General features: G+C 37.9%; 3 protein-coding genes and 3 non-coding genes across 8 annotated transcripts in view; 2 read left to right on the top strand and 4 right to left on the bottom strand.

The window, feature by feature from the left end:
• The window catches only part of spag9b (sperm associated antigen 9b), a 50,773-nt gene extending 42,929 nt beyond the window's left edge, over positions 1-7,844 (bottom strand). For both annotated transcript variants that reach the window (XM_042507569.1, XM_042507570.1), the window contains exon 1: positions 7,230-7,844. In XM_042507569.1, coding sequence (XP_042363503.1) covers positions 7,230-7,529 — 300 coding nt within the window. In that variant the 5' untranslated portion in view covers positions 7,530-7,844. The remainder of the gene's footprint in view (positions 1-7,229) is intronic.
• Positions 7,845-10,187: 2,343 nt separating this feature from the next.
• daglb (diacylglycerol lipase, beta) lies at positions 10,188-22,431 on the bottom strand. The gene is made up of 15 exons (XM_042508385.1): positions 21,730-22,431; positions 21,466-21,617; positions 19,781-19,955; positions 19,421-19,688; positions 18,615-18,737; positions 18,339-18,466; positions 17,031-17,157; positions 16,824-16,907; positions 16,000-16,077; positions 15,820-15,900; positions 14,447-14,574; positions 13,215-13,283; positions 12,715-12,787; positions 12,366-12,619; positions 10,188-11,373 (listed from the first exon to the last, which is right to left on the bottom strand). Exons 1-15 carry the CDS (start codon positions 21,822-21,824, stop codon positions 11,178-11,180), a joined length of 2,031 nt encoding a protein of 676 aa, XP_042364319.1. The 5' UTR covers positions 21,825-22,431; the 3' UTR covers positions 10,188-11,177.
• A 1,247-nt stretch (positions 22,432-23,678) lies between these two features.
• On the top strand, positions 23,679-23,750 carry trnaq-cug. Its single transcript has one exon. It is a non-coding gene; the product is annotated as a tRNA-Gln (tRNA).
• A 58-nt stretch (positions 23,751-23,808) lies between these two features.
• mrpl58 (mitochondrial ribosomal protein L58) lies at positions 23,809-26,188 on the top strand. 2 transcript variants are annotated; one of them, XM_042508330.1, is made up of 7 exons: positions 23,886-23,976; positions 24,066-24,178; positions 24,627-24,651; positions 24,753-24,812; positions 25,416-25,498; positions 25,735-25,904; positions 25,999-26,188. In XM_042508330.1, the coding sequence occupies exons 2-7, from the start codon at positions 24,125-24,127 to the stop codon at positions 26,081-26,083; spliced, it is 477 nt and encodes a 158-aa protein (XP_042364264.1). In that variant the 5' UTR covers positions 23,886-23,976; positions 24,066-24,124; the 3' UTR covers positions 26,084-26,188. The 2 variants fall into 2 exon arrangements, with proteins under 2 accessions (XP_042364262.1, XP_042364264.1); XM_042508328.1 differs by lacking the exon at positions 24,066-24,178 and having other exon boundaries at positions 23,809-23,976.
• Positions 26,189-26,601: 413 nt separating this feature from the next.
• Positions 26,602-26,673, bottom strand: trnam-cau. The gene has a single exon. It is a non-coding gene; the product is annotated as a tRNA-Met (tRNA).
• Positions 26,674-27,178: 505 nt separating this feature from the next.
• On the bottom strand, positions 27,179-27,251 carry trnar-ucg. The gene has a single exon. It is a non-coding gene; the product is annotated as a tRNA-Arg (tRNA).
• Positions 27,252-27,604: the final 353 nt, after the last annotated feature.

Here is a 27,604-nt window from a genome sequence, read left to right as displayed (position 1 = left end):
TGCGTGCACAGCCGCACAGACAGGGCTCCACTGTATTGGCACTCAATTGACAGAGAGTGAAATCAACTCCTTTTAGTGTTTTTGGCTGCGGTTGCTACTGGGACTTTTGAGAAAACAGGGGTGCGTAAGATCGGAGAACTACTGCAGGGTATTTAGTGGGACAGCTCCATTATAATGACATGGTTATTAAGTCTTTCAAATATGAGCAAACTGGGTTGATTCTTTAAAAGACGTGGTAAGAAGACAGTGAGAAAATTAATAAGAAATGGCTCGAAAATGAGTCAGAAATTAGTTTAAAAAAAAAAGTTACAAGAACATAAAAATAATAAGAAAATAATAAGAAAAAGTCAATAACAAAAAAAAAGAAAAAGATAATTAGCAACAAGCAACTTAATAGGAAATGGCCCGAAAATTAGCCCAAAAATTACCTGAAAATGAGAAAAAAAGTAAATGAATAAAAAAATTAAAAAATCATGAAGACAGTGCTTTCTTTTTTCTGCAACATAATTTTAACTATATATGTATATATATATATATTTTTTAAGTTTTACTAATTTCTTGCAATTTGCAGCACACCGAGTGGTAAGTTGCTGATTGCCTTTTATCTTTTACCATGTTGTTGACAGAAAACCAACCAAACTGCACACCTTTTAAAATGTTTAAATGCTTGTGAAAGGCATCTTTAAATAAAAAAAGAAATTAATCCTATGCCCTAAATGTTCATTTTTACCTAATGGAGCAAAAAAACTATCAAATGTCATTGTTTTTCAAGGTATTGTATCGAAGTGAGAAATTGAAGTTTTGTTGCAGCACTTCACCTGACAAAGGGGCAAGTCAGGGGAATCACCAAAATCTGAGGGATTCATCCTCTGGGGAGCATGAATGTCTGTACCAAATTCCCTAGCAATCCATCCAATAATTATAAAGATATTTCATTCTGGAACGAAGTCATAGAGTGACCGGCTTGACCGACTTTGCCGTCTCGAGAGCGACGCTGTGAGCACAGCTGAAAACAGGTCAGGTCAGGTTACTTTATTTGTACCTGTAACCAGATTTGCCTGCAGTATACTGCAGTATTTTCACACATTTTACAAACAACATAGACAGAAATGATAAAAATACAGCAAACTGCACTCATGTTTTTGTCTCTCTCATCCTCACTGTTTTTCTCATGTCATATTAAAGGTGTACTACATTATTTTACCGATACTCGTGCTCTTAATAGAGTTCATGTTAATGATCCATAACGATCAGTCAGCTGGCATTATATGTGAGCGGGCTGTGGTCTCTCGCAGGTCAGCAGACGACCCTGAGTGGACCAAAGAACTGCGGGAAGTGCTGTTTTTCCCCAAGAATTTCCTGCCTTGCCTTTTCCTCCCCTCTGGTGAGGCAAACTACTAAGAGTAAGGTATTCCTCTGGGCTCTGAGCAGCGACAAGCACGACTTGGCTCGCACATTGTGTTTGTTTGGTAAGATTAATCCGCTTCTTTGCTACTGGAGTGACTTGTTGCCCAAATGAGCAGCTTAGTGACTGAGTCTGTGCCAACTCATTGCCTCCATTCAGTAGGTAGGTGCTTTGTTGGAGGGACAGTTTGAAACCTGGATTGACGCCTTTCTTGTGCTGCTTTCAAATGCCTTTCTTTATAAAACATGGGGGAAAAAGGCAATGAGCAACTTGGTAAGAAATGCTCCGCTAATTGCGAGAAATTAGTGCTACAGACAATTGTTTTTTAATAAGCTAGGGCAAAAAAAAAAAGAAATGAGCTACATATTTAAAAATTATGTTTATGTTATACAATTGTAACCACTTTTTTAACCACGATTTTAACTTTCTTTCTTTTCAATAAATAAAAATATTTTAAGGTAATTTTTTGTTCTTTTTACTCATTTCTTGCTCAATTTTGGTAGGGGGCGACCAATATTGTTTATTTAGCGCTGATACTGCTTATTAGTAGGCAATGAGACTGATAACTGATATTTGGAACCAATATGCATTTACATTAACAATGAAAAGTTTTCTGTTGCAATTTAGAATTTGGAATATAACAAACTCCAACACAGAACGCCTTTAGTTCAGTGAGCATTAAAATTGAAAAATGAACAAATAAAAATAGCTCCTTGAGGTTTTACAAAGTTAAAGTTCCTCCATGCCGACACTTCTTTGCATGTATTGCAGACTGCCTTCCCTGGTGTTGGCTGAATGTAATATGCACTTTTTATTGATTAATTTTATCAGTGATCATTTAAACAAAGCGCCAATACAGAAAAACCGCAAAATGCCAAACATCATCTCCGATAATCTGTCGACCTCCACATTTTTGAGTCATTTCTTATTTTTTGCTCATTGCCTTCTTCCCATGTTTTTGAAATCAAGCCATATTGGCTCAGGTTTCAAAGGGTTAAACACTCGGAGCTAGTTCTGAATTTTCATTGTGTGACAGTTAAAGCATTTGAAATGTTACTGGTATGAACTTGGTACAGCTGTCTGAGTGAGCGAGGGTTAATGAAATGAGGGAGACGCCGGCTGTGCAGCTCCCTCATTTCTGTGTTTAATTGTGCACAGAGGTCATGATTTCTGCATCTATACATCGCCATAAAACTGTAATGCCAGCTGTACAGCTTTACGTCTACAGTAATAATTGACCAACATCTGCCTTCTTCCCTTATATCAGTTCTTCCCTGACAAATTGATTTTTTTTAAGTTTCTGGCAGGAGCCTGAGATATTTCTTCCAAACAAAAAAAAAAGCATAGAAAAAGATACTGCTGTACATACAGCTGAACTGGTCGATCAATGATCATGACCTCTCAAGAATTTAAGTGCAAAAACACACAGCAAGGAGTAAAATGCACCAAAGATGTTTAAAATTTGAGTGTTTAACAATCAATGTTTACAGAACTTAAGACGCACATTAAAATGAAGATTTTGTGGAGAGCTCAGAGAAAAGGTGGTGAATTTTGTTTTGATTCTGCCAGGATACAAAACTGTTGATTAAACTGTTGTGTCGCACACACACTCCTCCGAGCCACAGATGTACTGAAAAGTGTCATTTTGCTTTAAGTCATTGTGTAAAATTTGCTTCAGAGCACGGCGCTGTTCCAGGGAGGTTGGCGTGAGCAGGCGAGTAGTGTGTTTCTGTATCTGTAGGGCTCCCGGCCGCAAAGATTCAGTCGTATTTTGCAACCAAGGAGCACCACTTTGACTTGCAAATAAAATGAATATACGTTTCCAGCTCACAGTGAATCAATCGTCACGTTTAAAGGGGCTGCAGCATTAGTTTAACTTTACGATAACTGCTTATGACAACTGTTTACTGGAAGCTTCAAGCTCACAGCAAAAACACTGACCCTTTCTGCCAGAGACGAGCCGGGTCCTCCAACAGAAAAGCATAATTGATTCTGCTTTGATTTATTTAATAATTAACTGAACTGTATTGTGACATTACTTGATTTAATTCATTATTCTAACTGTAGTTAATTTAAGTGTTTAGTATTTCGTGGTCTACATTAGGTAAGAGGAGATTTCAAAATACAGAGATATATATTTATATATATTACATTTTTTAAAATTTATTTTCATGTTATTCTATTTAATTATTATTTATTAGTACATTATATATATTTAACTTTTTTTAAAAAATGACAAATAAATCTACATTGTGCCTTGTATACCCTGCATCACAATCTAGCCTAATAATATTGTAATATTATTTTTTATCCATATTGCCCAGCCCTAGGTGGGACAGTTTTGGTTTTTTTTTTGTTGGGACAGTTTTTGGCTAAAATATGTTTTGTTGCAGTACATTGCTTAGCTTCCATCCCCAGTCTGCTTCTCCAAAGTGGGGGCATGCCAACTGACATGTACATTAAAAAACAACCCCATTTTCATTAAAAACTGAACTATCCCTTTAAAAAATCAGATATAATGGCTTGCATAGTAAACAGCTCTGCTCATTAACCTGACTGTGGAAAACTGTGACTTCTTATCGCCATAAATACCTTGTCCTGAATTGTGATTGTTCATTCAACTTCCCACACTGACATAAACAGAGGCTGACCCCTCCTATAGAGAGGATGTAGAGCCAAAGGACGAGACCTGTGACATCATCGCAGCATGAGAATATGACCCATCACATCAACATGAAAGCTGACTGGTTGCCAGACTGAGTGATGAGCTACTTCTGCAGTGGATGAGGTATTTAACACTCAGTAGCGAGAGGGACAAGACAAATGTAAAAGCCCACAACATACTGATGGAAAATCCCATGTGCACCGGTCTTTCTGAAAGCTTTAGCGACGTGTTACGACATGACATAAATTATTAACACTCTGCTTTGTGACCTGTTGCACTTGTCATTCAACATTTAACCGTAAAGTCAAATGTCAACAGCCGAGAAAAATACTGAGGAGTGGCAAAAACCGCACATGTGCAAACAAACTGTGATTTCATCACCCTGACTCACAGCAACATAAGAAATTGTTTATTTACTGTTGATGTTGCAATTAGGTTTGGCCTATGATATATTGATCTTTTTCCACGCCAAACCATGTTGGCATCCACTAATTTCCAAACATTTTCATGGACTAAATTTTTAAAACTTTTCCATAACTTTTCATAAACCATTATAAAAATAAAAAAAATCTTTCCTCATTTGCCCAGCGTTGTTCAAACATATTCAGACTCCATTTATTCATAATTTCAATGCCTTTGTTATGGTTTAGAAAACACTTGCTTATATGTCACACTAGAGGTCAACACTAGGCAGGTTTCTATGAAACCTCAAACTGAAATTAAAATATAAAATACGCCAGTTTCTAAAACACTCCCATTTATCGCAAAAAAAAAAGTTTTTACACTCGCATGACACAGTCACACAGTCATCTCGCAATCTTTTAGCAACATTTCGAAAATATCGACAAAGTTTTGCGCAAATCTTCTGTCACATCCGTCATGCCTCTTTTGACTGTGGGATGCTTTGATGCAGTGTATAACTGCACGCTGGAGCGGGATGACGCCGCCGTTTGGTTCTGTGTAAAAATGCAGGGGCGGTATAAAGGAGGGACTTGGTTGCGGCCCTATTGAGCGATCTCTGTGTATAAACAGCTGAAAAGTATCTCATATGGGCCCATTTCAAAAGATCCAAAGCATCCCTTTAAGGGGGAGAATACTGATACCAAAAGCTTTGCAGTAATATATCTGTTACCACATATTACTGCACAAACTGTTTTGATTAAAAGGATAACAGGGCAAAAATTGATTATAGATTTTTATGCAGATTTATTTTGAAATCTTGGATCTTAACCTCAGTTTAGTTTTTAGGGTGCAGTTTAGGTTTTTATTCCCTGGAAACAATTAGTTTAGATTTTACGTTGGGTGTTGGTCTCATAAAGTCTTACTGATCACAAGCTTTCAAGAACAAACAATGCAGTCATGGTCCTGCTGCATGACATAAGACATAACACGTGCAACATCAGCAGCAACTTTATGACCTGTTTCAGCTTTTTCAGACAGTATTACAGTTCACACTCTCTTTTAGGTTTAAACTGTTATTGCCAGCTTTTTAAATTTTTTCATTTGTGTTGCTTTTTTTGTTACTTAAAGCTATAGATTTCTTGACTTCAATAGGAGGGAAAATTGATGCAACATAAAATTGCGACTTTTTTTTGTGGCAATATTGTATCGTTGTAGGGAGGCCAGGTATCAATTTTTTATTATATAAATTATTAATATTATTAATATTAATATCAACACTAGGGGTCGACTGATGTTGTTTTTCAGGGCCGATTCAGGTACTGATTACTGGTAGTTACTGAGACCAAAAACCCATATTTGAAAACGTTTTGCATTTACAATAAAAATAAAAATCTCTCTGTCAATATTTGGAATATAACAAACTCCAACACAAAAATTAGTTTAAATGCCTTTAGCAAATGTTGAAATTGAAACTTTCAACATCATATACAGCAAGTTCCCAGCAACTTCTATTTTTATAAAGTGATAGTTTAAATAAAAATGAATTTTAAAAAATAACTCCCTTAAGTTTTACAAAGTAAGATTTCCTCCCATGCTGACACTTTCTTTGCACTTTTTAATTACTTATTTTTTTTAATCAGCGATCAATAAATTAAACGCCAATACAGATAACTGGCAGATAATTGGCTAGGCCGGTAATCTGTCGACCCCTAACTTAAACTGCACATTTCATATCATCAGTGCACCTGTTGCAACCATGGGTTTAACACAGAGTTAGTCTATATGCATTTTAGATATAATACTGAATAGCTCCTGTAGAATAGTAACCATTCCCGTTAACACATTTCTATACAGTGCAGCAGAGCTAAACTGGGACTGACCTAATAACAAAGTAAACCCACAATCAGCTATCAATAGTGAACCAGTGTGCAAGTGAAGCAGCATCACAACTGTAAATGTGTCACCGTGCAAACACAGACTGCACTGTAGTAGTCAAGTAATGAAGAGTATGGTGATAGGTGTGTCATTTGGGTTGAATCACATAAGAGGGAAGTGAGGCTCCCATTAGTCATGAAGCTAAAAATGATCACCGAGGGTCAACTTTGTATGGAGAGGTGGCCAAAAGCAACAACCTGAAAAACAAATCACCGATTGGACTGAAGATGAATATTTACAAGCTAAACTAGTGGTGTGCACTGACTGCAACAATGGGTCCCACAAAATGTGGCTTGTTTCCCTAGAGGCATAAACTTGCAGCCAGAGTACAGTATGTGCTTCAGATGTGATATTTGGCGCTCAGGCAAACTGTCAGACCTGGCTCCGGTAAAGGGCGGTCTTTCTAACCTCTACCTGAAACCCAAGAAAGTCATCATTCAAATGAAACGCATCGTGCTGTGATTGTTTGTTCTAAACAAGATTTAAGTTGCTTTTCCTTCATTTTTTTCTCCGCCGAAATGCCCGATAATGGGCGGTGCGCGTATCAACAACCATGTTATAAAGTAATTATCCTTCAAAATATGGACTTTTGGGGTTTTTTGAATATGCCGAATCAAAGAATGGGTTATATATTTCATACAAAAGTACTTACTTGGGATTAATGAGATATAATATGTAACTGATAAACCCCGCAACAGTGAATTGCCAGATTTCCGTATTGGGATCGGCGTTTAATCTTTTCATACCGAAAGTATATAATACGAGGCTGTAATCTATAATCCGGGTTATAAATTAGTTTGGCAGTTATGTGATGAAACCCACCTCCTCTGTGTGTTTCCTCAGAGCTTTCTCTCGTTCATACTGGGTGACCAGTTGCTCGTTGTCCTCCTTCAGCAGCTCCAGCTCCACTTCGTGCTCCTGGTTGACAGCGAACACCGAGTCCAAGTTCTCCAGCACGGCGACGACCAGCGGCATCAGCTCCTTCACTACGTCCTCGTCGTATCTTTCGATTAGCCGTTCAAACTCGCGGTATATCGAGCTAGCCAGACCTGAGACCCGCTCGGACATCATGGCAGAGTTGCCGGAGTCGTCCTGATACAGGACTACGTCGTCCAGCTCCATTTTCTTGCCTCCGCTTGCACTTCTTTCCCAGCTAACGTTTAAGAGCTAGCCGCAAGCTCCAGCTGGCCAGAGGCTGTCCGCCTTGCTACTTTTAGCGCAACAAAACCGCGTTTCTAAAACATAGCTCGAGTGTTGTGTACAGTACACAAGAGACACTGCACTTCATAAACAACGTCTGTACTCGTTAGTCGTCTGGACGGCTGACTTTAAAATCTTGCTAGCACTGAAGCTAGCAGTGCTGAAAAGTCTTTACTTGGCTCCTGATTAGTTTCCCTGTCCAACAGATGAGCTCCTGCTGCTGCCTTCAGGGGCTGTCGGAAATATGGATTTGAACGCAGTTAAGCGTCAAAGCAAAGTGGTAAACAAGTGAAAAAAGACTTCGGGTTGTAGTTTTAAGTGTCTAAAAAGTTAACAGAATATATGTAATTCTGTGCACACAAAAATAGCGAGTGTACTACAATGTTTTAAAAATATCAAAATGCTAAAATAAAGCGAATGAGTGTCAATAAACACCAAAAATGAACAGCGAAGAATAATTATACATGTACTGTTGCTCAGATATAGTTGCTTTTATGTGACGTTTAAGGGGCGGAGAACAAACCCAACAACTGAGTACAAGTAATCCAGTTTATTTATTGACATAGTTTACTTTGCTGAGAGTGATGTTAATTGAACTAATATTTTTTTATTCCTTTTTGTCACATTCAGTCACCACGCAAAGTAATTAAATGTACCTTTAATGACAAACAAGGAGACCTTGACACAAAACTTAGCAGACTTAAAAAAAAAAAAAGAAAAGCAACAAGAAATCACCTGAAATTAGCACAAAAAGGGAAAACAAGTGCGAAAGAACATATACTGGAAATTACCTGAAAAGAGCAATAAAATAAATTAAAAAATATAAATAATGATATTCTTGTCTGTAACCTAATTTTGAATACATAATTAGAACAATTATAAATGTGTTGATAGTTTTCCCTAGTTATTTGATATGTTTCTACCGATTGCCTTTTGTAAAAGCAAATTTCCTTGTCATCTTTCACATTTTTATTCAAGTTACTGACTACTTTGTTTGCAATGTCTCTGAGAGAAATCAAACAAATTTGCTCACGTTTCAAATGTTAAAATGCTCGTGAAAGGCATAAAAAGACTGCACAAAAAAAAACTAATGTTGATCAAGGTTTCAAAGAGTTAAGAAAATTACATAAATGCACCTAAAATGACAGACAAAATAGTCATGTAGACCCGCCGTTTGATCTCTTACATAAGATTCAAAGCTAAAAGACGAAAAATGTTGCTGAGCAAACTTTGATGTTGCACACAATATGCGCGCTGGGATTCACTATGTCCGAGCTTTTAGGAGCAGGGGTTTCCGAGGAGCACCTGAAGATATCATGTGTTGTGACGGGACGTCGCACTGACGTCACATGCTAAACAGGGCTGATGAAGGATAGGGAGTAAAAACTGTAGCTAATCCTTAGTGATCTATTCATTGGAGTCATTTCATAATTATTTACACCCCCTCCCATTGACTCATGTGGCTTTAGGCAAAAGATGAATCCCATTTTTTAGCCTTAAAAAATGTTTCCTCTAAATGTTGTTAACTTGCATTCAGCTCAACAGGTTGCTGAGTTTTGGAACTGCTGGTATTCCTCCTATTAGAAGCTACATTTACAGCAACAGTAGTTTACATCCAGGTCTGTGGATGCTTGGATGCTTAGCATATATATCCCCCCCTAAATTTTAAGAAATTGCATCAAGGTCTTCTTGAGATATTGCGTTCATGTAAATGAGATGTATACTATCTCACAGTGACCTTGGACCACCAAAATCTAATCATTTCATTCTTTAGTCCAAGTGGATGTTTGTGCCAAATTTGAAAGAAATGCACCTCTCGGTGTTCTTGACCCATAATGCATTCACAAGAATGATAAAGACAAAGTCACAGTGACCTCACCTCATGGTTGAGTTTGAGTGGACGTTGGTGCCAAATTAGAAAAAAAAGAACCTCAAGCTGTTCTTGAGATATCAAGTTTACAAGAATGAGACAGATGAAGTAACAGTGACCTTGAACTTTGCCTACCAAAATCTAAGCAGTTCATCACTGAGTTAAAGTGGATGTTTGTGCCTAATTTGTAGAAATTTCCTCAAGGCTTTCTTGAGATATTGTGTTCACAAGAATGAGACAGATGCAAGGTCACAGTAACCTTCACCATTGACCACCGAGATGAGTCCAAGTGGACATTGGTGCCAAATTTGAAAAAAAAAAAAAAAACAACCTCGGGGTGTTCTTCAGATATCACATTCACAAGAATGAAACAAAGTCATGATCACCAAAATTGAATCACTGTATCATTAAATCCAAGTGGATATTTGTGACAAATTTGGAAAAAAAATCCCTCAATGCATTCTTGAGATATTCAGTTCACAAGAATGGAATGTACGTACAAATAGATGTAAAAACATACAGACGACCCGAAAGAATAACACCTTAGCCGACAGCTATCCCTGGTGCAGAGGCTATCACAAAGCGTATGTTTGCGCCAAATTTGAAAATGATCCTCTCAATGTGTTGTTGGGATATTGCGCTCACAAGAATGGAATGTACATACAGAAAGATGTATGGATGTACAGACAGACAACCCGAAAACATAACTCTGAGAGTGTGCTTCACAAGCTTTTATTTGCATCAAGGAGTCCAATGCAGTCTTTTGGGAATGTGAAACAGACAGTTATGCAGGCATCAGTCATTTCAAACTTTAACATCATATATATTACCTGAAAAAAAAGATGTAATATCAATGGCAAGTAAACACATTCCCACGCAATGTACAAGTACAATCTTTTCAGCTCTTCTTTTGCAGAACACCGTGCACTATTCAAACTGCACTGTAGAAAATGCAGAACTTAGTGTAAACACACTGCACTTATCACTCTTATTCCGTAAAGCAATTCAGTCGACTTATTTTTGCCGTAATGCATAGGCACTGATCACCCTGATGTTTCAAGACATTTAAACACAAGACAGACTAATTACAGTTACTACACAATAGAGACAAAATGCTTCAGCGCACATCTGGAGGTAAAAGGTACTCCTATATCCTCACATCCTGGATCAGACTGCTCCTAAGTCGACCCCACAGATAAGGAAGACAGCATCTGCCACTTTCAGTGACCGAGGCGGGGGGGGGGGGGGGGGGGTGGCTCTAACCAGGCACACAGCACTCACACAAACATTAAATGTAGAACACAGTAAAACTGCAGCACTGTTGAATATTGTACACAACGCACATTCAAAGATCATAGCATTTAAATTGCTCATGGAGTAACTCAAGAGAGTCGAAATAAAATCATGACTTGAATTAAATAATTAAAGGTGCATTTAAAAAAAAATAAGTGTCCCAACATGATCATTCAATAGAGATCACAACTGGTTATAGTTTCATGTATTCCATCCCTATTACAATCCAGCGAAGTGTCCTCACACGAAAAGGGCTTTAGGATAAGGCCCTGCAAATACGATGCAAATAAAGAGCGTGGAGTATTTGATCTTGGATCAGGTGGGGAGAAAAATAAACATTCAGAAGTGGGCTTAAAATACTGCAGAGTCCGGGAGCACAGACACAAGGAGTCTCTTTATGACACGTTTCAGATCGTGTCGTGCTGGCTGGTGTTTAAAGACGACGGGCAGAGGGAGTAGGGCTTGTCGCGAGTCAGGCTGTTGAGCGCTCTGAGCAAAATGTCGGGCATGTGATCTGTGAGCATCCTGGGACTGATCAGAATACTCCTGAAGGCCATTTCATTGGACCAGTCTGCGCGGTACCGCACCTGGGAAAAACAGGATCTAAGGGGGAAAAAAGAGAGAGAAAAAGAAATTAGATGGCTAAACCAACGCACAATTCTAATTTCAAAGAGTTTGATGTCTTGTTAAAACCAACACTGACACATATCTGGCTTCCAGCCATGTGACTGCCAGCATCCAACATTAACGCATTACTTTGAAATACCAGCTCATTAGTTTGAGATACAGACTCATTATTTTTGAGATATCAATTAGAAAACTTTTGTTCCCACGTAAAACTCATTATTTTGAAACGTTTCTTGTTATTTTGAGACACTAATTTATTATTTCTAAAGTTTCTCATTATTTTAAGATACTGAATCATCATGTCACAATACTAACTCATTGTTTTGGAAATGTTTCTTATTTTGAAATACTAACTTATTTTGAGATACCAGCTCATTATTTTTAAAAAGTTTCTCATTGTTTTGAGATGCCTATTTTGAAACATTTATTGTTATTTAAAGACACCAACTCATTATTTTGAGATATTAACTCATTGAAAAAAGCTTTCATTATTTTGAGATACTATTTTAAGACACTAGCTTGCTATTTTGTAAAGTATTTTTTATTATTTTGAGAAAGGTAATCATTAATTTAGATACCAACTCTTCATTTTGAGAATGTTTCTTAGTTTAAGTTTAAGTTTCTCATTATTTTGAGATATGATTTCAATACTTTGAGATACCAGTTTTTTAAAAAAAAGTTTCTCATTGAGATAATAAGTTATTATTTTAAGCGTTTTTTTTTTTTTTTAAACTTATTTATTATTTTCATAACATTTGTCATTATTTTGAGATACTTAGTCTTTATTTTAAAAGGCTTTCTCATTGTTTTGAGAAAGTCGATTATTATTTTGAGATACTGAGTTAGTTTGAGATATAATTCCTTATTTTGAGACACCAACTTATTTTGAAAAAGTTTCTTAGTATATTGCCTATGGGCTTCCGTAGTTATGAAGGGACTTCAGAGATTAAACATATGTGTGCACAAACCTCCGTGTGGGCCCGTCTTCTGTGATATGCAGAATGCGCCCGGGTAGAAACAGGGGTAAGTGGGTAGCAGTGTGAGCAGGTGAATCATCTGACGCCAGGCTCTGATAGGATGATGAGTGGCGAATGATCAGTGACTCCTCCCCCAACAGCGGCTGGCTAAGCTCCTCCTCCCTCCTGTTGTCCATCTCAGTCGGGAAGTCGTCCGGGTCTCCCCCGAACAGCTCGTACCAAAGCCCCTGCAGCAGGATGCGGTACTAAAAAACACAGACAGAACATATTTGAACACACGGACAGTGACATTAGGTGGCTGACGCCTGGCGCCAGTGTCAGTGCTTTAAATGGCTCCTACCTTGGGCTTATTGCAGTTTGAGACTATTTTAAGAATCCTTCTCTTCAGATCCTCCATATTGGGAATGCTCAATCTGGGGAAAAAAGGAACATTTATGAAAAGAAATAGGCAATACTGCAAAGGAAAAGCACAACTTAAAAAGAAAACAGAGGAAAAAGGAGCGCGTGAGTTGCTCTCATTTTCTGCCTCTCAGTGCCTGTAATAACAGGGCAGGGCCAAATATAGAGTCTCCATCATCACGCAGTAGCCTATAATAGCCTGTGCACCACAGCACATTCATACTGGGCTTTCAAAGACCAGAGTCTGCAGCGCTGCTATCACACAAACATGGATTTACCTTTGGTGATTCACAGGAAATATGTCACAATAAAACCAAACTGTTAAACGGATCTCCCCAATTTCAGTTTACATTATTTATAATTTATGAATTATGACTTTGACTAAACAATATATTCTAAAGGCTATGAAGTCTATCATGTAAAAAAAGCCATCAATCTTACCTGGGAACCAGATCCTTTCCCAGCACAACTGAGATCACAAAGTCCTTGGAGTAATCAGCTAAGGCTTTACTGCATATTGAGAAAATACAGAAAAATAACATTGTAAGAATACTCGGCATGCATTTTGTGAACACTACATATTTTAAAGGGTTAGTTTAGTTTTTTTTTTAAGTTGAGTTGTATAGATTACTTATCCATAGTCCATGTATTACATACAGCAGATATCAATTGGCATGCTTAAGTTTGGAGAAGACTGAAGTCCGACATGGAAGCTAAGAAATCTGCTGTTGTGATGGGTCAGCAACGAAACAGATTTTAGCCACCTAAAAAAAACAACAGAAATTTAATTATGTGCTACGCTGAGAGTATTTCACTGCTTTACCTTAATGTCAGACAGTGATTTCCAAAAGGAAAATGAGGCCGTTAAATTGCTCTCTTTCAAGCCAGACTCCACTGATGAAAACAGTGATTTAATATCGCTCAACACAGACGCAGGTGGTCCAGCGCTGCTCGATCAGTTAGTTTGTTTGTGCTATTGTGTGACTTTGGCGTAAATAGAGTCAGCTCAGATTCACAAAAATCACACAATGACACAAACAAACTAACTGATTGAAGTAACAGTAGACCAGCAGCTCTCTGTGTTCAGTGAGATAAAATTACTGTTTTCCTCAATGGAGTCTGGTGCCTCAGGCAAGAACACGGATGGTAACCTGAAGCTGTTAATGGTTTTCCTGTTGAAACCAAAATACTCTCAGTATAGCATACACTTAAATTCATATTGATTTTTTTTTAGGTGCAACCTGTTTTTAGGTGGTTAAAAAAAATTCTGGTCCCATCAAAAGCAATTCATTTCTTAGCTTTTGTTTCGGAGTCCAGTCTGCTTCTCCAAACTGGTGGCGTGCCGACTAACGTCTACTATATGCAACAAACTGACAATGGATAAACTCCATACAGCCCACTTCAACAAATGCAAACTATCACTATAAATCAGAACTGTAACATCATAAAGCACACTTTTTTTTATTATTATTATTATACATCTTGATAACACATTTCTAGGAACAGAGGAAATCTTGAAGTCACTGTAGTCCTTTCCAGCAAATATGTATTTCTTAACTATGCATTGTGACTTTGTAGAATTTTACATTTGAAATGACACCAGGGGAGCAGCCCAGAGTCAACCCACTGTCAGCTGTTTGTACTCAGCAGAGTCCCTGTATCATCTTCCTTACCTCAGGAGTCCCCCTGGTGGAGAGAATGAGTAGCACTGCAGGGTGGGGAAGGAATTGCGCAAGAGGATAGCGAGCACTGATGCTGTGCCAGCGCCCAGACTGTGACCAGTGATCACCAGTTTATACTCCTACAAACACAGAAACACACCCATATTCATGAGCTATTACTTCTGCTACGTTTTTTTTTTAACAGTAAAAAATACAAAACAGAGAATAGATATTCCTAATGGAGGAGTGCTGTATAGAAAGCGTGTTGTTTTGATCAGAGGAGCACCGCAAACATGCGTCATGTTTTTCAACTCTATCATTACTGTAACCTCATCTCATTTCCTCCACACAGGATTTGACAGAAGTTATAACAGGGCTATTATTTATTGTTTTATACTGAACGGGTCATATTTTATGATTTCATGTGACAAATAAACTGATCAATTAATTGTAGGTTAAAAACCCCCAGAAAAGAACCAGGGGAGGGGTGTAATAATACGAGAAAAATTGGTAATTCGGAGATAAAGACTATTCTCGGAGTTTAAGAAGTCATGAATTTGCAGGAAAAAAAGATTGAAAGTCACAAACCTACAAGAAAAAACTCTATCAGAGAATATACAAGTTTTCTAATGTAAATTTGTGAGTTTCATTAATCTCAGGGAACATCTCAGTTTTTTTCTAATAAATTTGCAACTCATTTCAGGCAATTTCTATGTTTTTTCTGACAAATTTGTGACTGTATTCTCAGAGAATATATAAGTTAATATAAAAGTTTGTGAGTTTTGTCTTATAAATTTATGAAAACCTAAAAAAACTCATTTTTTCTCATATATTTATGACTGCATTCTCAGAGAATATTAAACTTTTCTATCATAAATATACAATTTTTTCTTCTCAGAAATTTGTGACAATTTCAGGGAATTTCGTCATTTTTCTCACAAATATATGACTGCATTCTTAGAGAATATTCAAGTTTTCTATCAGTTTGTGAGTTTTGTCACGTGAATTTGTGATAATCTCAGAAAATCACTATGTATTTTCTCATAAATTTACAAATTTAATAGCAGAGAATATCACTGTGTGTGTGAGCTAATGCGGGAGCGGCTTCATAGAGAGTTGCTGCTAGAAACCTGCTGTGTATGTGATTTATTTATTTAGTTATTAAAATATTTAATTTGTTTTTCTCCCTTGTTTTTGAATAATTTGTTCTTTATTGTACTTGTACTATCTTTTTATCTGATAAGTACATGCAGTAAGCACAGCATAGAAATATAAAAGTAGCCCTAATATGCCGTCATACATTTGCCAGCAGAAATATAATTAAAATGAAATATAATGAAGCCCTCTGTGGCTGAAATGCAGTTTTTAACAGTTCCACTTCTTACCGGTGCGATGGAGAAGGCCTGGTTGAGGATGCCGTCATTGACCAGCTTCTTGTAGATGTAATTTGCTGCCTGGCATATTCCCTGCAGGAGTCAGAAGCAGCGTTAATCTCTACTCAAACACATGTCACGCATTAAAGACGTCTGATTCAAACAGGGAGCTGTGTTTAAATGTGAATTCACCTTGTGAGCGTAGCAGGCTCCAGTTACTCCCTCTATAGGCAGGTTCTCACATTCAGCAGACAGGTCTGTCAGGACGTCCTGCAGGACAGACAACCAGTCAAATTAACTGGGAAACTGACTGGTCTTATATCAGACCACACGTCAAAGGCAAAAGCTGTAGGCTACATGCAGATTTTTCGGAGGACTAAATGAAAAAAAAGATAAAAATACGGAATAAATATAAAAATAATGAAAACACAAAAGCAAGTCTATGAAGAGGGCTTTTGTGACGTCTTTTTATTTGTTTGATTTAAATATATCAGTATCATGATATGAAACTTGATATTGTCTTAGATTTTGTATAACTTAATACCGTGAGTGTTGTTTTTTCCTGGTTTTAACAGCTGCATTACAGCAAAGCGATGTCATTTTCTGAGCGTACCAGATTGTTCTAGCTGTTCTACTTTTTGCCTTCACCAGCTTAGTCATTATTTTCACATTACTGATGATTATTTATCAGAAATCTCACTGTGTACATAATTTGTGTAAGCACCAATAGCCAACCCTTCAGTATTGTCACAGTATCATTATCAAGGTATTTGTGATATTTGATTTTTTGCATATCTCCCACAGTCCTAGTTCTGAGTGTCAAATTTCACATTCAGAAGGGTAGATGTATGAAGTAGATTTCAGACCTCAATGGTCACCCAGTAAGTGTTTCTATGAGCACATTAAAATCAGCAAATGAGAACACAACCATGGAACAAACTGTTTTTTTTAAGGGAATATGTTTTTTCTATTATCTACTATTCACAAAAAAGTGATTAGTTGAAGTCCAGACTCACCTTCAGTGACAGAGTTCCTCTGACGGCCACCAGAATAGCCTCTCTCTTATGATCCAGAGCCACGTAGAAGGGGATCTCATAGATCTGCAGTACAGAGAATATGGATGAGCACTTTGAATTATTGAGGCAGTTAGACAGGTGCTGACCTCATGAGAAAACCAAATTTGTGGGAAACTCTGAAGACAGAGCATCTGATGAAACTCCTACCTGGTTGTGGAAGCTGACGTGGATGAAGTCTCTGTACTGCAGCCCGGTGCTCTGCAGGATGGACGCGAAATGACAGCCGAGGTGGTCTCCTCCAACGATGTCATAATCTGCTGTGCGACTTCTGCAGCTGATACACACAAATACACACTTTCATTTGAATCAACTGTGATCTTTTTTTTTTATCTGACTCTAAAATTAACCTGTAGGTCAGATAATCTGCTGTCATGAGAATATTTGGCTTTGGAAGCATGAAACACTTTAGTCTATAAGCAGAAACAAAAAACTTTTTCCCTAACAACACAATGCAAAAGTATGTCTTTCTGATGTTTATGTCTCCTAAAATGTCTGACTAGTATTTGTGCAAAGTTTGTCACAATAGAGGGTTGAAGGGGGTGGTATCTGTGCACCTTCCTAAAATCTCAGATTCAGACAAATTGCCGGGGCAAGCTGGATTAGGTTCTTCAATAAAAAGCCAGCTGCTGTCTAAAATTATATATATATTTACAGTTTGCACACACTATCATGTAACTCAATGCAACCTCCGTTAGCTGTTGGTTCCGAAAAATGGCTGCTAACAGCTAACGTCAACTAGCTCTCCTCCTGCCAGCGTCCACAGAAATGTGGTGTTTACAATGTAGCATTGTTTTGGAAGACGTGGGAGCCCTACATGAATATTACAGTGAATAAATGGGCGGGGGGGACAGGTGACGAGTAATGTTTGGTGAAAATGTTGCTTAACCTGTGTGGGTTTTTTTTAATTGGGGGTGTTTTTCTGTTGCTTCTTTTGTGGTGCTGTTATAGTTTCTGCTTATGATAGCATTTGTTGGAAAGCAGTAAAAAAGAAAATGACAAAAAACAACAACAATGTAGCATTATCGTGGGATTAACAGGGTGCATCCAATGACATGTCAATATTATGTTTACTACATCCTTTCATCCAGAGGACTTCCCGCAGAAGATACATCTGTCCATGACAAACACTTTTTCTACGGCCCTCTGGGGAGACTGTTATTCTCGAGCTCTGCTTTTCAGCCTGCACAAAACTGATGTGACACAACAGAAAAACATCCCCCCATTTGTGAATGTCATCCCGTTTGTCGATACACTTACACACATCCATACACATTGCAGTTCACAAGGCAAGTATCGGCTGATAACGATGTGTGGCCAAAAAAATCTGTACATCCCTACTTTTTGGGGCAGCATATTTCTACCTTTAGTCTGCATGTCTTAAGCTAACCTCGCTGGTCTGGTGGCTTATCTAGCAGGTCTTATAGACTCAGATATGTACAAAAAAGTGCATCTTACCAGTCTCCAGTGAGTTTGCAGGGTGCGGTTAAGAGGTTGGAGTAAACGTACAATGGCCAGCCGTAAGCTGCTGCAGCAAACTGCATACAGTGAACTGCTTTCTCCAGCTCTGTCTCCAAATCTTCTCCCTTCAAACAATAAAAGACATTAAAAAACAACGTCTTTTAAAAGTCAGCATTGTATTTTACAGACTTTCATGTCATAGACTGCTGTATTAATATCCCTGCCAGCTCTGAGGTGATAATGTACTCACGAGAATGACAGACCAGTACTTACGATGGGAGAGGAGGGGCTGTGATCCACTATGACGTCTGGGTTTCTGCTGAGCTCCATCTTATCCTGCTCCTGGTGCAGCAGAGCCAAACCAGCTGCTATGTCACTGGGAACCAGATCTGTGTCCTGTAACACACACACACACACACACACACACACACACACACACACACACAAAGATTTTGTACATTTCACACTACACAATTTGCTTCAATCTTTCTTATTTTTGTTTTTTTAAGTTATATAAATCTGTAAAAGTTATATATCTGACTTGGATCGACATCACGTCACAGTCATGTGCTGCGTTCAGATGCCTTTCACAGGCATTTAAAAAACAACTTGGCAAGAAATGTCATGTGAATTGCAAGAAGCTTTTTTAAAAGCTCGGGAAAAATGTCCAAAAAAATATATTTCTAGTGATCATAATTATATATTTAAACGATCTTTCACAGAAATATTATATTTTTTTCAGCATTTTTTTCTTAGGTCATTTCCTCTTCTGTTGTTTTTGTTAGGTTTTTTTCACTTTCCTGTTTTGTTTTGTTTTTTTGTTGGGGGGGGGGGGTTAAATTTAATTGCTAATTTTAAGTTAATTTTCTTCTACTTTTTTTTATTTTTTTTACCAATTAATGTTAATTTTTGGGTCATCTCTTACTAAGAAGCTCATTGTCCTCTTCCAATATTTGTGAAAGAAGTCGAGCCAATTTTTCCATGTTTCAAAGGGAAGATGCAGCTTGTACACTAACTGTCAGATGTAAAGGTCAGCGCAGGTGACAGACAGAGAGAGGGAGAGAGAAAATGTGTCTTACAGAGAAGAATCCGCTGAAGAGCTGTGCGATGCTGGAGAACGCCGCTCGGTGGCTCTCGTCCTGCGGCAGACAACAGCAGAGGAGCCGCAGCCTGTTCTCCCAAACCTTGACAGCCAGGGAGCGAGCTGTGGAGAAGAACTGGGTGCCCTCGTTGCTCTGCATGTCTCTGACTCCCAGTGGCTCCATGACGGCAGGCGGAGGACGCGGGTTACCCAGCGGGTCAAACACAAACACAACGCCCAGCGCAGTGAACAGCAGGATGATCCAGCTGTTAGAAAACAAAAACATAGATGCTAAATCAGAACACCTCTTTGCCGAATCATGAAATGATGATATTATGAGCTCATAACCCGAACCTACCTGGCAATCACTGCTGCGATGACAACACCCACTGTGGCAGGATCGCAGCCTTTGCTGTCACCAGACACCCAGACAGCTCCGAGACAGGCCCACACCAGCTCAGGGATGTAGAGGAGAGCTCGCAGGTACACCAGCGCGGGGATGGAGCGCCGCGGGCCGGAGTTTGTGATTGTACCTGAGAAACAATCAGAATTTTCTTTGTAATTGACTAAAAAAAGTGGATGTGCAATAAAATGCAATACAGAGGAAGACTGTTGTGTTGTGATATTGCAAATGGAGACAGAGGAAACTAATGGTGAGAATTTGTCCAATCAAAATTTCATCAGAGCGCCTTAAGCTAAAGCAAAGGTGTCTCCTCCCTTTTGAACAGTTGTGCTTTATGACAGTTAAAGGGTAACTGGTATTTTTTTTAAGTGTCTTTGAGTACCTTGAAAAGGTAAATAAAATGTATTATTATTATTATTATCATTATCATCATCATCATCATCATAATCATCATCATTTTTTTTTTAAATCTACTTATTTTTTTTTTACCTTGACCGTTTTCCCATGTTTTTGCATCTACGTGACTAATCAGAATAACTTTTTTAATTGTTGCAGTACTGAGCAAGACTGCAAAGGGGGGACAGGCTGCAATGTAGTCCTTGGTGAAATTGAGCGCTGTCAATGTACGTCCACTAAAAGTGCTTGTTTTTGCCACTGACAGGCTCAGATTGTTATTGTTTGTGTCTGAAAAAACTATGGAAAGAATCCCTACAGAGACAGACCTTGTTGTTAGAGATTGATCCATTTAATCGAAACAGCCCCAGAATCAATATTATTAAACCCACATCCCTCAATTTACAACAGTTATTTTATCATCGTAAAACACTATTCATTCAAAGTTGACACTGACCGACTCATACTATCCTTCTGAGTGCCTGACAACATTATGGAAAGGATCCATGCAGACATAGACCATTTTGTTGAAAAGTTAGATGATTTTTGATTAACCTGAAACAGCCCCAAAATCGTTAATATCAAACCCACAAGACCTCATTTAAAAAAAATTAATTCAATCATCATTCAAAATCAACAGAAACGTGAAACTCATAAAATCCATCTTAATTCGTCTTTCCAACATTCCAACAATCACTAACTCTGATTTGGTTAGAATAAACCCGTAATTCACCCCATGTGATGTGAAAATGTCTTGGCTCTATGCATACTTAAATTAGGTTTTATTTTTAATTGAGTCTGGTGATGGGGATTTCAAGGCTGTTTCTAGTCAAACAAAGCAGTTGTTCACATTAGTTACTTAGTCACTAAAATATGGAAGAAAAGGGTCCAAGTTGGAAAATGCTGAAATTACCTTTTAATGGTTTTTGCAAGATATAGCTGTTTTCACGATCAAAATTGGCACTTGTGTACATGCTTTTGTGTATGCACATAAAAAAGATACATTTTAAACTTTGATTAACATGGTTTCCCACTAGTTTCTTATATATTGTATTGTGCAACACAGCTCTTGTCTTGCAATCTCCTTACATTACATATTGCAGAATAACCTGTGTTTTGACACTATTTCTGCAGGGCAAAATGACGCAATCCTGTGATTTCAACCTTACAAAGATTCTTCGTGTCTATTCATGTCTTGCATGCTCACTTGACTTTAAGGCAGGATGAATGATACACCCCATCTTTACCTTGAGCACTGACGTAGATGATAGCACATAGTGACAGGATGATGAGCGCCAACACGACCAAAAGTCCAACCAGATAGCTGTGAAGAACTCCTGTCCCGTTACAATCGAAATGACCCTTGTGAGAAGTGAACAAGATCAAGGTGCCAATCCACCTAAAGGATGAGATAACAGCAGAGGAGAATGTTGTCATAATGCCTGAGTAGTTAAACGTCAGGTGGCAAAAGTATTTACTGGATCAAAGACACATAAAGGTAAAGTACATACCAAAGTATCCGGAGGAACAGTTCAAAGATGCCAGGGAAGACAAGGTCGTCACTGGCGATCCCCCACCGCCGTCCAAACACCACGATCCCAGGCATTTTGAAGGTAAACAAGCCCCAAAATCTCACTGATGGTGACCAACCTTATCACCACTATAGGACAGGATTCTCTTTAACAAAGCACACCTCAAGTCATACATGACTTGAAGCCACACTGGCTGACAACGAGCTGTGCCCACTATTATGACATGCTAATGTAACTTTCCTTTGTTGCTCAATATCCAAAATGAGTTATACGTAATGATGTAAGCTAGCTAGCGTAAAGATACGAGTGTCAACTAACGTTAAGCAATTTTATGTTAGTTAAAGGCTTTTATATACCTTTAATTCCGATGTCATATGCAGTTTTACGACCTATAAACACATAGCTTAAATAATGGTTCTACTGCGGCAAACAACAGCTTGCGTGACTAGCTTCTAATATTAGCCATGTAACGTTAGCTAAAAATACTATGAAGCTATTCCTGGAGAGTGAAAGCTAATCCCACAGGGCAAACACTACCATTGTTTAACTATTTAATATATCTGCGTGCTGTTTTACGTTACCAGTTCATGTCAGAAGTTCAGGTCACATACAAGATAGCTAAATGTGAAAAGCTGGTTTGTTTTGAAAACGTCAACAAGCACTGTCCGCTCCCTTGTGGTACGATGTTGCAACAGAGACTACCGGACAGTAGTTCCGGTCTGGGTTTTCTTCCGTTTCATATTTAAGGACACAAAGCCCCTCTTGGCAAATGTTAATGAGTTATATACACGACTTTTGTGAACTTTGCACAAAATGCTACTTTGAACTAAATTTCGCTAGATTATTTCACCTATTTCAGTGGAGTGCTTCCACATGCTCTCTTTTTTTACTTTTCATTTTTTTTGATTGTTTATTAACGTTAAATACATTGCACATTAGCTGAAATGGAACAAAATATCCTGTTTTCTGTGTCTGGTAGCCTATAAATCAAGAGTTCAAAGTACAAATACTCAAAAATATTGTAGTAATGTCAGCTGAGTAATGGACTGTTCTGTATGTACCAGAAGAGAGGTTTGGCTGGAGTGTGATTTTTTTTTTCACCATAGATTAGTTGTTAGATTTTAAAAACTAACCCTTTGATATTTGAAAGTTAGAAGTTGGAGATGACATCCTAGCCTTGACAAAAATCATGTTTTTTTTAACTGTTGTCATACATGCTCCTTACTTTTTTCAAATTTTAAATTTTAAATGAGACATGTAGAATTAAATGCTTTTGATGAAATCACTTTTTTATGCTCAGATTTGGTTAGGGTTTTTTTTTTTTTTCTAACAGAAGCAGTTGTCCCACATAATGTGTATGAGAAAATGTGGAAATACTGCACTAATTTCTGTCTTTTACTATTTCTGGCTATGATAAATGGAATAATTTCGGCAATTTTTACAGAAACATGCTTTCTTTAATAATCGACAGTAAAATACATACAGAATACAGACGTTTATAGCTGTATGCCCATCCCCTAAGCCAAAAAAAGCAAACAAAAGGTCCTCCCCAGTGCTTAAAAAAATATTTGACATGCCTCCCCCTTTTTGCACCACCCTATTCTCTCATAAATAATGAACAGTCCCTAAGGTCATTGCAATGCATATATGAATTAAGTTAAGTGTTGTAAAAATACTTTTCCAAGTCAAACTAATTGAAAACTGGAAATATTGCAATATTCGTGATGACGTTAATTCTTGTACAGGTTACAGTCTTGGGCACTTGCTTATAAGCTATTATAGGCATTATTGTGCTGGTATTAGGTGCTATTACCAGAAGCAGGAGCGTCTTCGTTTCGAACCAAAGACAACAGGCTGTATCTTTGTTATTTTAAGTAATCCATTTAATATGTATCTTCATATTCATAACTTTTTCAACGATATATATCGGTTCCATGGTGTAATGGTTAGCACTCTGGACTCTGAATCCAGCGATCCGAGTTCAAATCTCGGTGGAACCTGACTTTTTCGTCTTCTTCCTCCCCGCTGCTGCAGCAGCAAACATTACAGTGACGTCAGCACAACATGGCGGCGCACATTGCTCAACGTTCTTATTTAATTTGTGGATTTGTAGGAGTAAAGGTGACTCCGCAGCATGTGAAACTAAAGAGTGTTTTCATGAGAGACATCAACAACACTGTGCAGCAGAGTATTGGTTACGGGACCAGAGGGACAGACCCCACACAGGTTAGTAATAACACTGATAAATGCAGAAATTGTTTCTTTGTAAGAATGTCACGTCAAACTCCTTTAAAACCGGATTAAATGTGTTACAGTGTAAACACAACCCTGGCTGTTCCTGGTTTGAACAGACTAGACTTTGTGGATCGTTCTGATGCGTTGGGCTGATGTAGATATGGAGTATTTACATACATTTAACCTCACTCAGGTATTACACTATTATGCCTTCTAAATAAACACGTAATCTATAGTCAGTGACACATTTTATATTCCAGCAACGCCACAAATTCAAGGCTCAAAATGTTGAGGCTCAGTACAGAAATGCACAGGAGGAACAGCTAATGCGAGGAGGAAAACGGTAGCATGTTACTCAAGGATGTGCTGTATTTAGAGAAGCTGTTCCCTTTTTACACCACTAGAGGTCAATGTTGTAGTGAATAATACATCCATGATGTGATCAGACTTGTGGCTGGAGTTTGCTGTGACATTACCCCAATGAAAGACAAATGATAACTGTGATGAGAACAAATCAATAAATGCAGATCCATAAAACAGTGTAAATGTACTGTATCATAATGTAATGATGACTTAAACACTACAATTGACTTATGTTTTCAGTGTACAGTAAATCAATACTCTTTGTTTTACTTCTTCAGGACACCCAAGTGCACATTCCAGTGGGTAAATATGCAAATATATATTCACTAAAGCAGAATAATAAAGTTTTTCCATTCTCCTTTTGTATTTTTTAACAATACGTTCCTTCTCCTTCTGGCTCTTAGAACGCCTGAGAGTATCTTACAGCAGAAGCAGTGGTCCTGGTGGTCAGCATGTCAATAAAGGTATTCACATTTGAACTGAATTATTTTAGAGGCAAAGTGTGTAAGATTAGTTGGATTTAGTGGCATGTTGTGGTGAGGATTGCTGATTGCAACAAGCTCCCACTTAGAATTCCTTCAGTGTTCATTGTGCAGGAGGTTTTAACCGGGAGACGAATTATCTATAGAGGTGGCTTCCTCTCCAAAACAAACAGGACGTGGTGATTTAAACCGGTGAAAAACACAGAATAAAACTGTTTAACATTAAAAAATCTACATTTTATGATGCTCTTGTTGAAAAGGGTTTGCCAACTATGGTGATCAATGTGAAAAATGGGAATGAGGGCCAGCTCCCTGTGTTGATAAACAACTCATTCTAAGGCAACAAACATTCAACAAATCTTATTTCCAGGCACTTATACACTAATTAAAACATACTTTTTATATTATATTCCTTTTCTGTCAATATATTTCCCCAAACCCTACACACTGGACCACAGATTCTCCTTATTGGAAAATATTAATGTCAACATCAGTGATTCCTGACTGCTTGTACAAGGCTTTGACTCTTGAATCTGTTCTATCTGCCCTGCATACTCCTTTTTGTAACATCTTCTCAATCCGCAGTCAGCACTAAAGCAGAGGTCCGATTCCACGTGCTAACAGCAGAATGGATCCCTGCAGATATTCGACAGAAAATCTTTGAAAAGGTTTGTTTTCAAATGCTGCAGAATCTGGATACAATTTTTGTTTATCACTTTTGTACGCCCTTGTGATATTGTAGTGTTCAAATAAAAGTATGTAAGCCATGTTTGGTTTGCATTGAGGTTTATCTTATTTTCTTCCAACAGATCATAATTTTGTCAACAGAAAAGCAGTACAATTGGTATTTGAATGACTTCTGAATATGTAAATATAGAGATACATTTTCTACTTTGTGGCACAGAACAAAAACCGCATCAATAAGGCCGGGGAGCTGCTGGTGACCTCAGAGCTGAGCAGGAGCCAGCACAGAAACCTCTCTGACTGTATACAGAAGATTTCTGACATCATAGCACAGGCCAGCGAGAAGCCATATGAACCAACAGCAGAGGACATAGCTCTCAGGGAAGCCAGGTACAACAATACCCAATCTGAAAACACATTGTTATTAATTCCAGCATGATTATGAATGTGTCTTATGTGTTTGTCTGTGAAATACATTGTGCAGGTTAGAGAAGGGGAACAAGGAGCGACTCAGACAGAAGAAGATCCATTCAGCTACTAAGAGGAGCAGACAAGTGGATTTTGACTGATTTACTGACTGTTCACGCTTCTACCGCCAATGACTGTCAAGAATTACATATAATTTACATGTACAGTGTTATTGATTTCTTTGTAAATACAAGAAAAAAATAAAAGTTGACAACAAAAATAAACACATCTTGATTTATTTCTACATTTTAGAAAACCTCAATGATTTAAGACATGTATTTATTTGTTTTGGTTAATTGCCAACTTATATATTTCTCTACTTCTACATTTATTCATATTTAATTGGTGTTTTATTCCTGTTTTGTTTTTTTAATCGATCCCTGTGCTTATTTCAAAATATATGTATACTTGTATCATTCTTGAAGGCTGACACATGACATAAGTATCGTAAGTAATAATAATCGTCATTGTTATTCAGATCACAGAACACTCTCTGTATCACTAGACTGAATTCAGAGTAAGGAACCAATCAAACGCCGCACAACTGCAGCACAATTGCGAGTGTTATTTTTATGAGAGACCGCTGACATCACTTGGACAGTGCGAGGTGGAAAACAGTTAGCAGAGGATGGTTTCGATCCATCGACCTCTGGGTTATGGGCCCAGCACGCTTCCGCTGCGCCACTCTGCTTCATACATTCTTTCATCATTGATTTGCTTTTTACCTGTTTTCTACCGAATGTCGATGTTACTTACGTTTACTGTTTCTGTAACTGTTAATGACTATTACTATTACTGTGACTTCGCGCTACATGTTATGTAAGGAAGCCTGGCTATGTGCCTTGTCACCTAATGCTAATGTTTAGCTAATTAGCTAATTCTTCTTTTCGCTTTCTTTCTGCTCTTTAGAGTATTTACGGTAGCTGGCATCCTTGGCGTAGGTAATTTAACAAACCAGCTGACAAGCTAGCTAATACTGGTATGAACTACCCTCAAAACGTTGTTCAGCTGCTCTCGGATACAACTTATGTCATACATCTCGATTTTAAAACAAAAACTGCTGCTTCAAGCAGCGAAATACTTACCTGATAAAGGACAGAATCTTCAAGTCGTCATATTCCGCCTCCATTAACCGGTCAACTCAACTTCAGTTGAGTGGACAGAATCAAAAGTTGTGGACCCAACCAAGAAAAAGACGACCACGAAGGGACTCGAACCCTCAATCTTCTGATCCGAAGTCAGACGCCTTATCCATTAGGCCACGCGGTCGAATTGGCAAATCATTGCTTGTACATCGTAGAAAAAGTAATGATGTCCATATACGACCATGCTTTTAAATTAAACATTATATTGCATGCAATTGCGCCAACATGGCACATACTCTTTGATAGAGGATAATATTTAGAGGGTTTGGGATAATAACCTTGTCCATATATTAAACTTAAAGTTAAGTTTCTAAACAAAGTTTATAAAATGAAATTACAACAACATCGTTCCCAGGATCACAGGGACATGCAAAGCCCTCCACCATGCAAAGGTGGCGATTCTCGGAAGGGATATTTAATTATACTATATTTATGTAATCAACTAATCCAAAGATGGAGCAGGATCGACGACAAATA

This window comes from Plectropomus leopardus, chromosome 19, assembly GCF_008729295.1.
Source record: "Plectropomus leopardus isolate mb chromosome 19, YSFRI_Pleo_2.0, whole genome shotgun sequence".
Classification (NCBI taxonomy): Eukaryota; Metazoa; Chordata; class Actinopteri; order Perciformes; family Serranidae; genus Plectropomus; species Plectropomus leopardus.
This window is presented reverse-complemented; position numbering and strand designations above follow the sequence as displayed.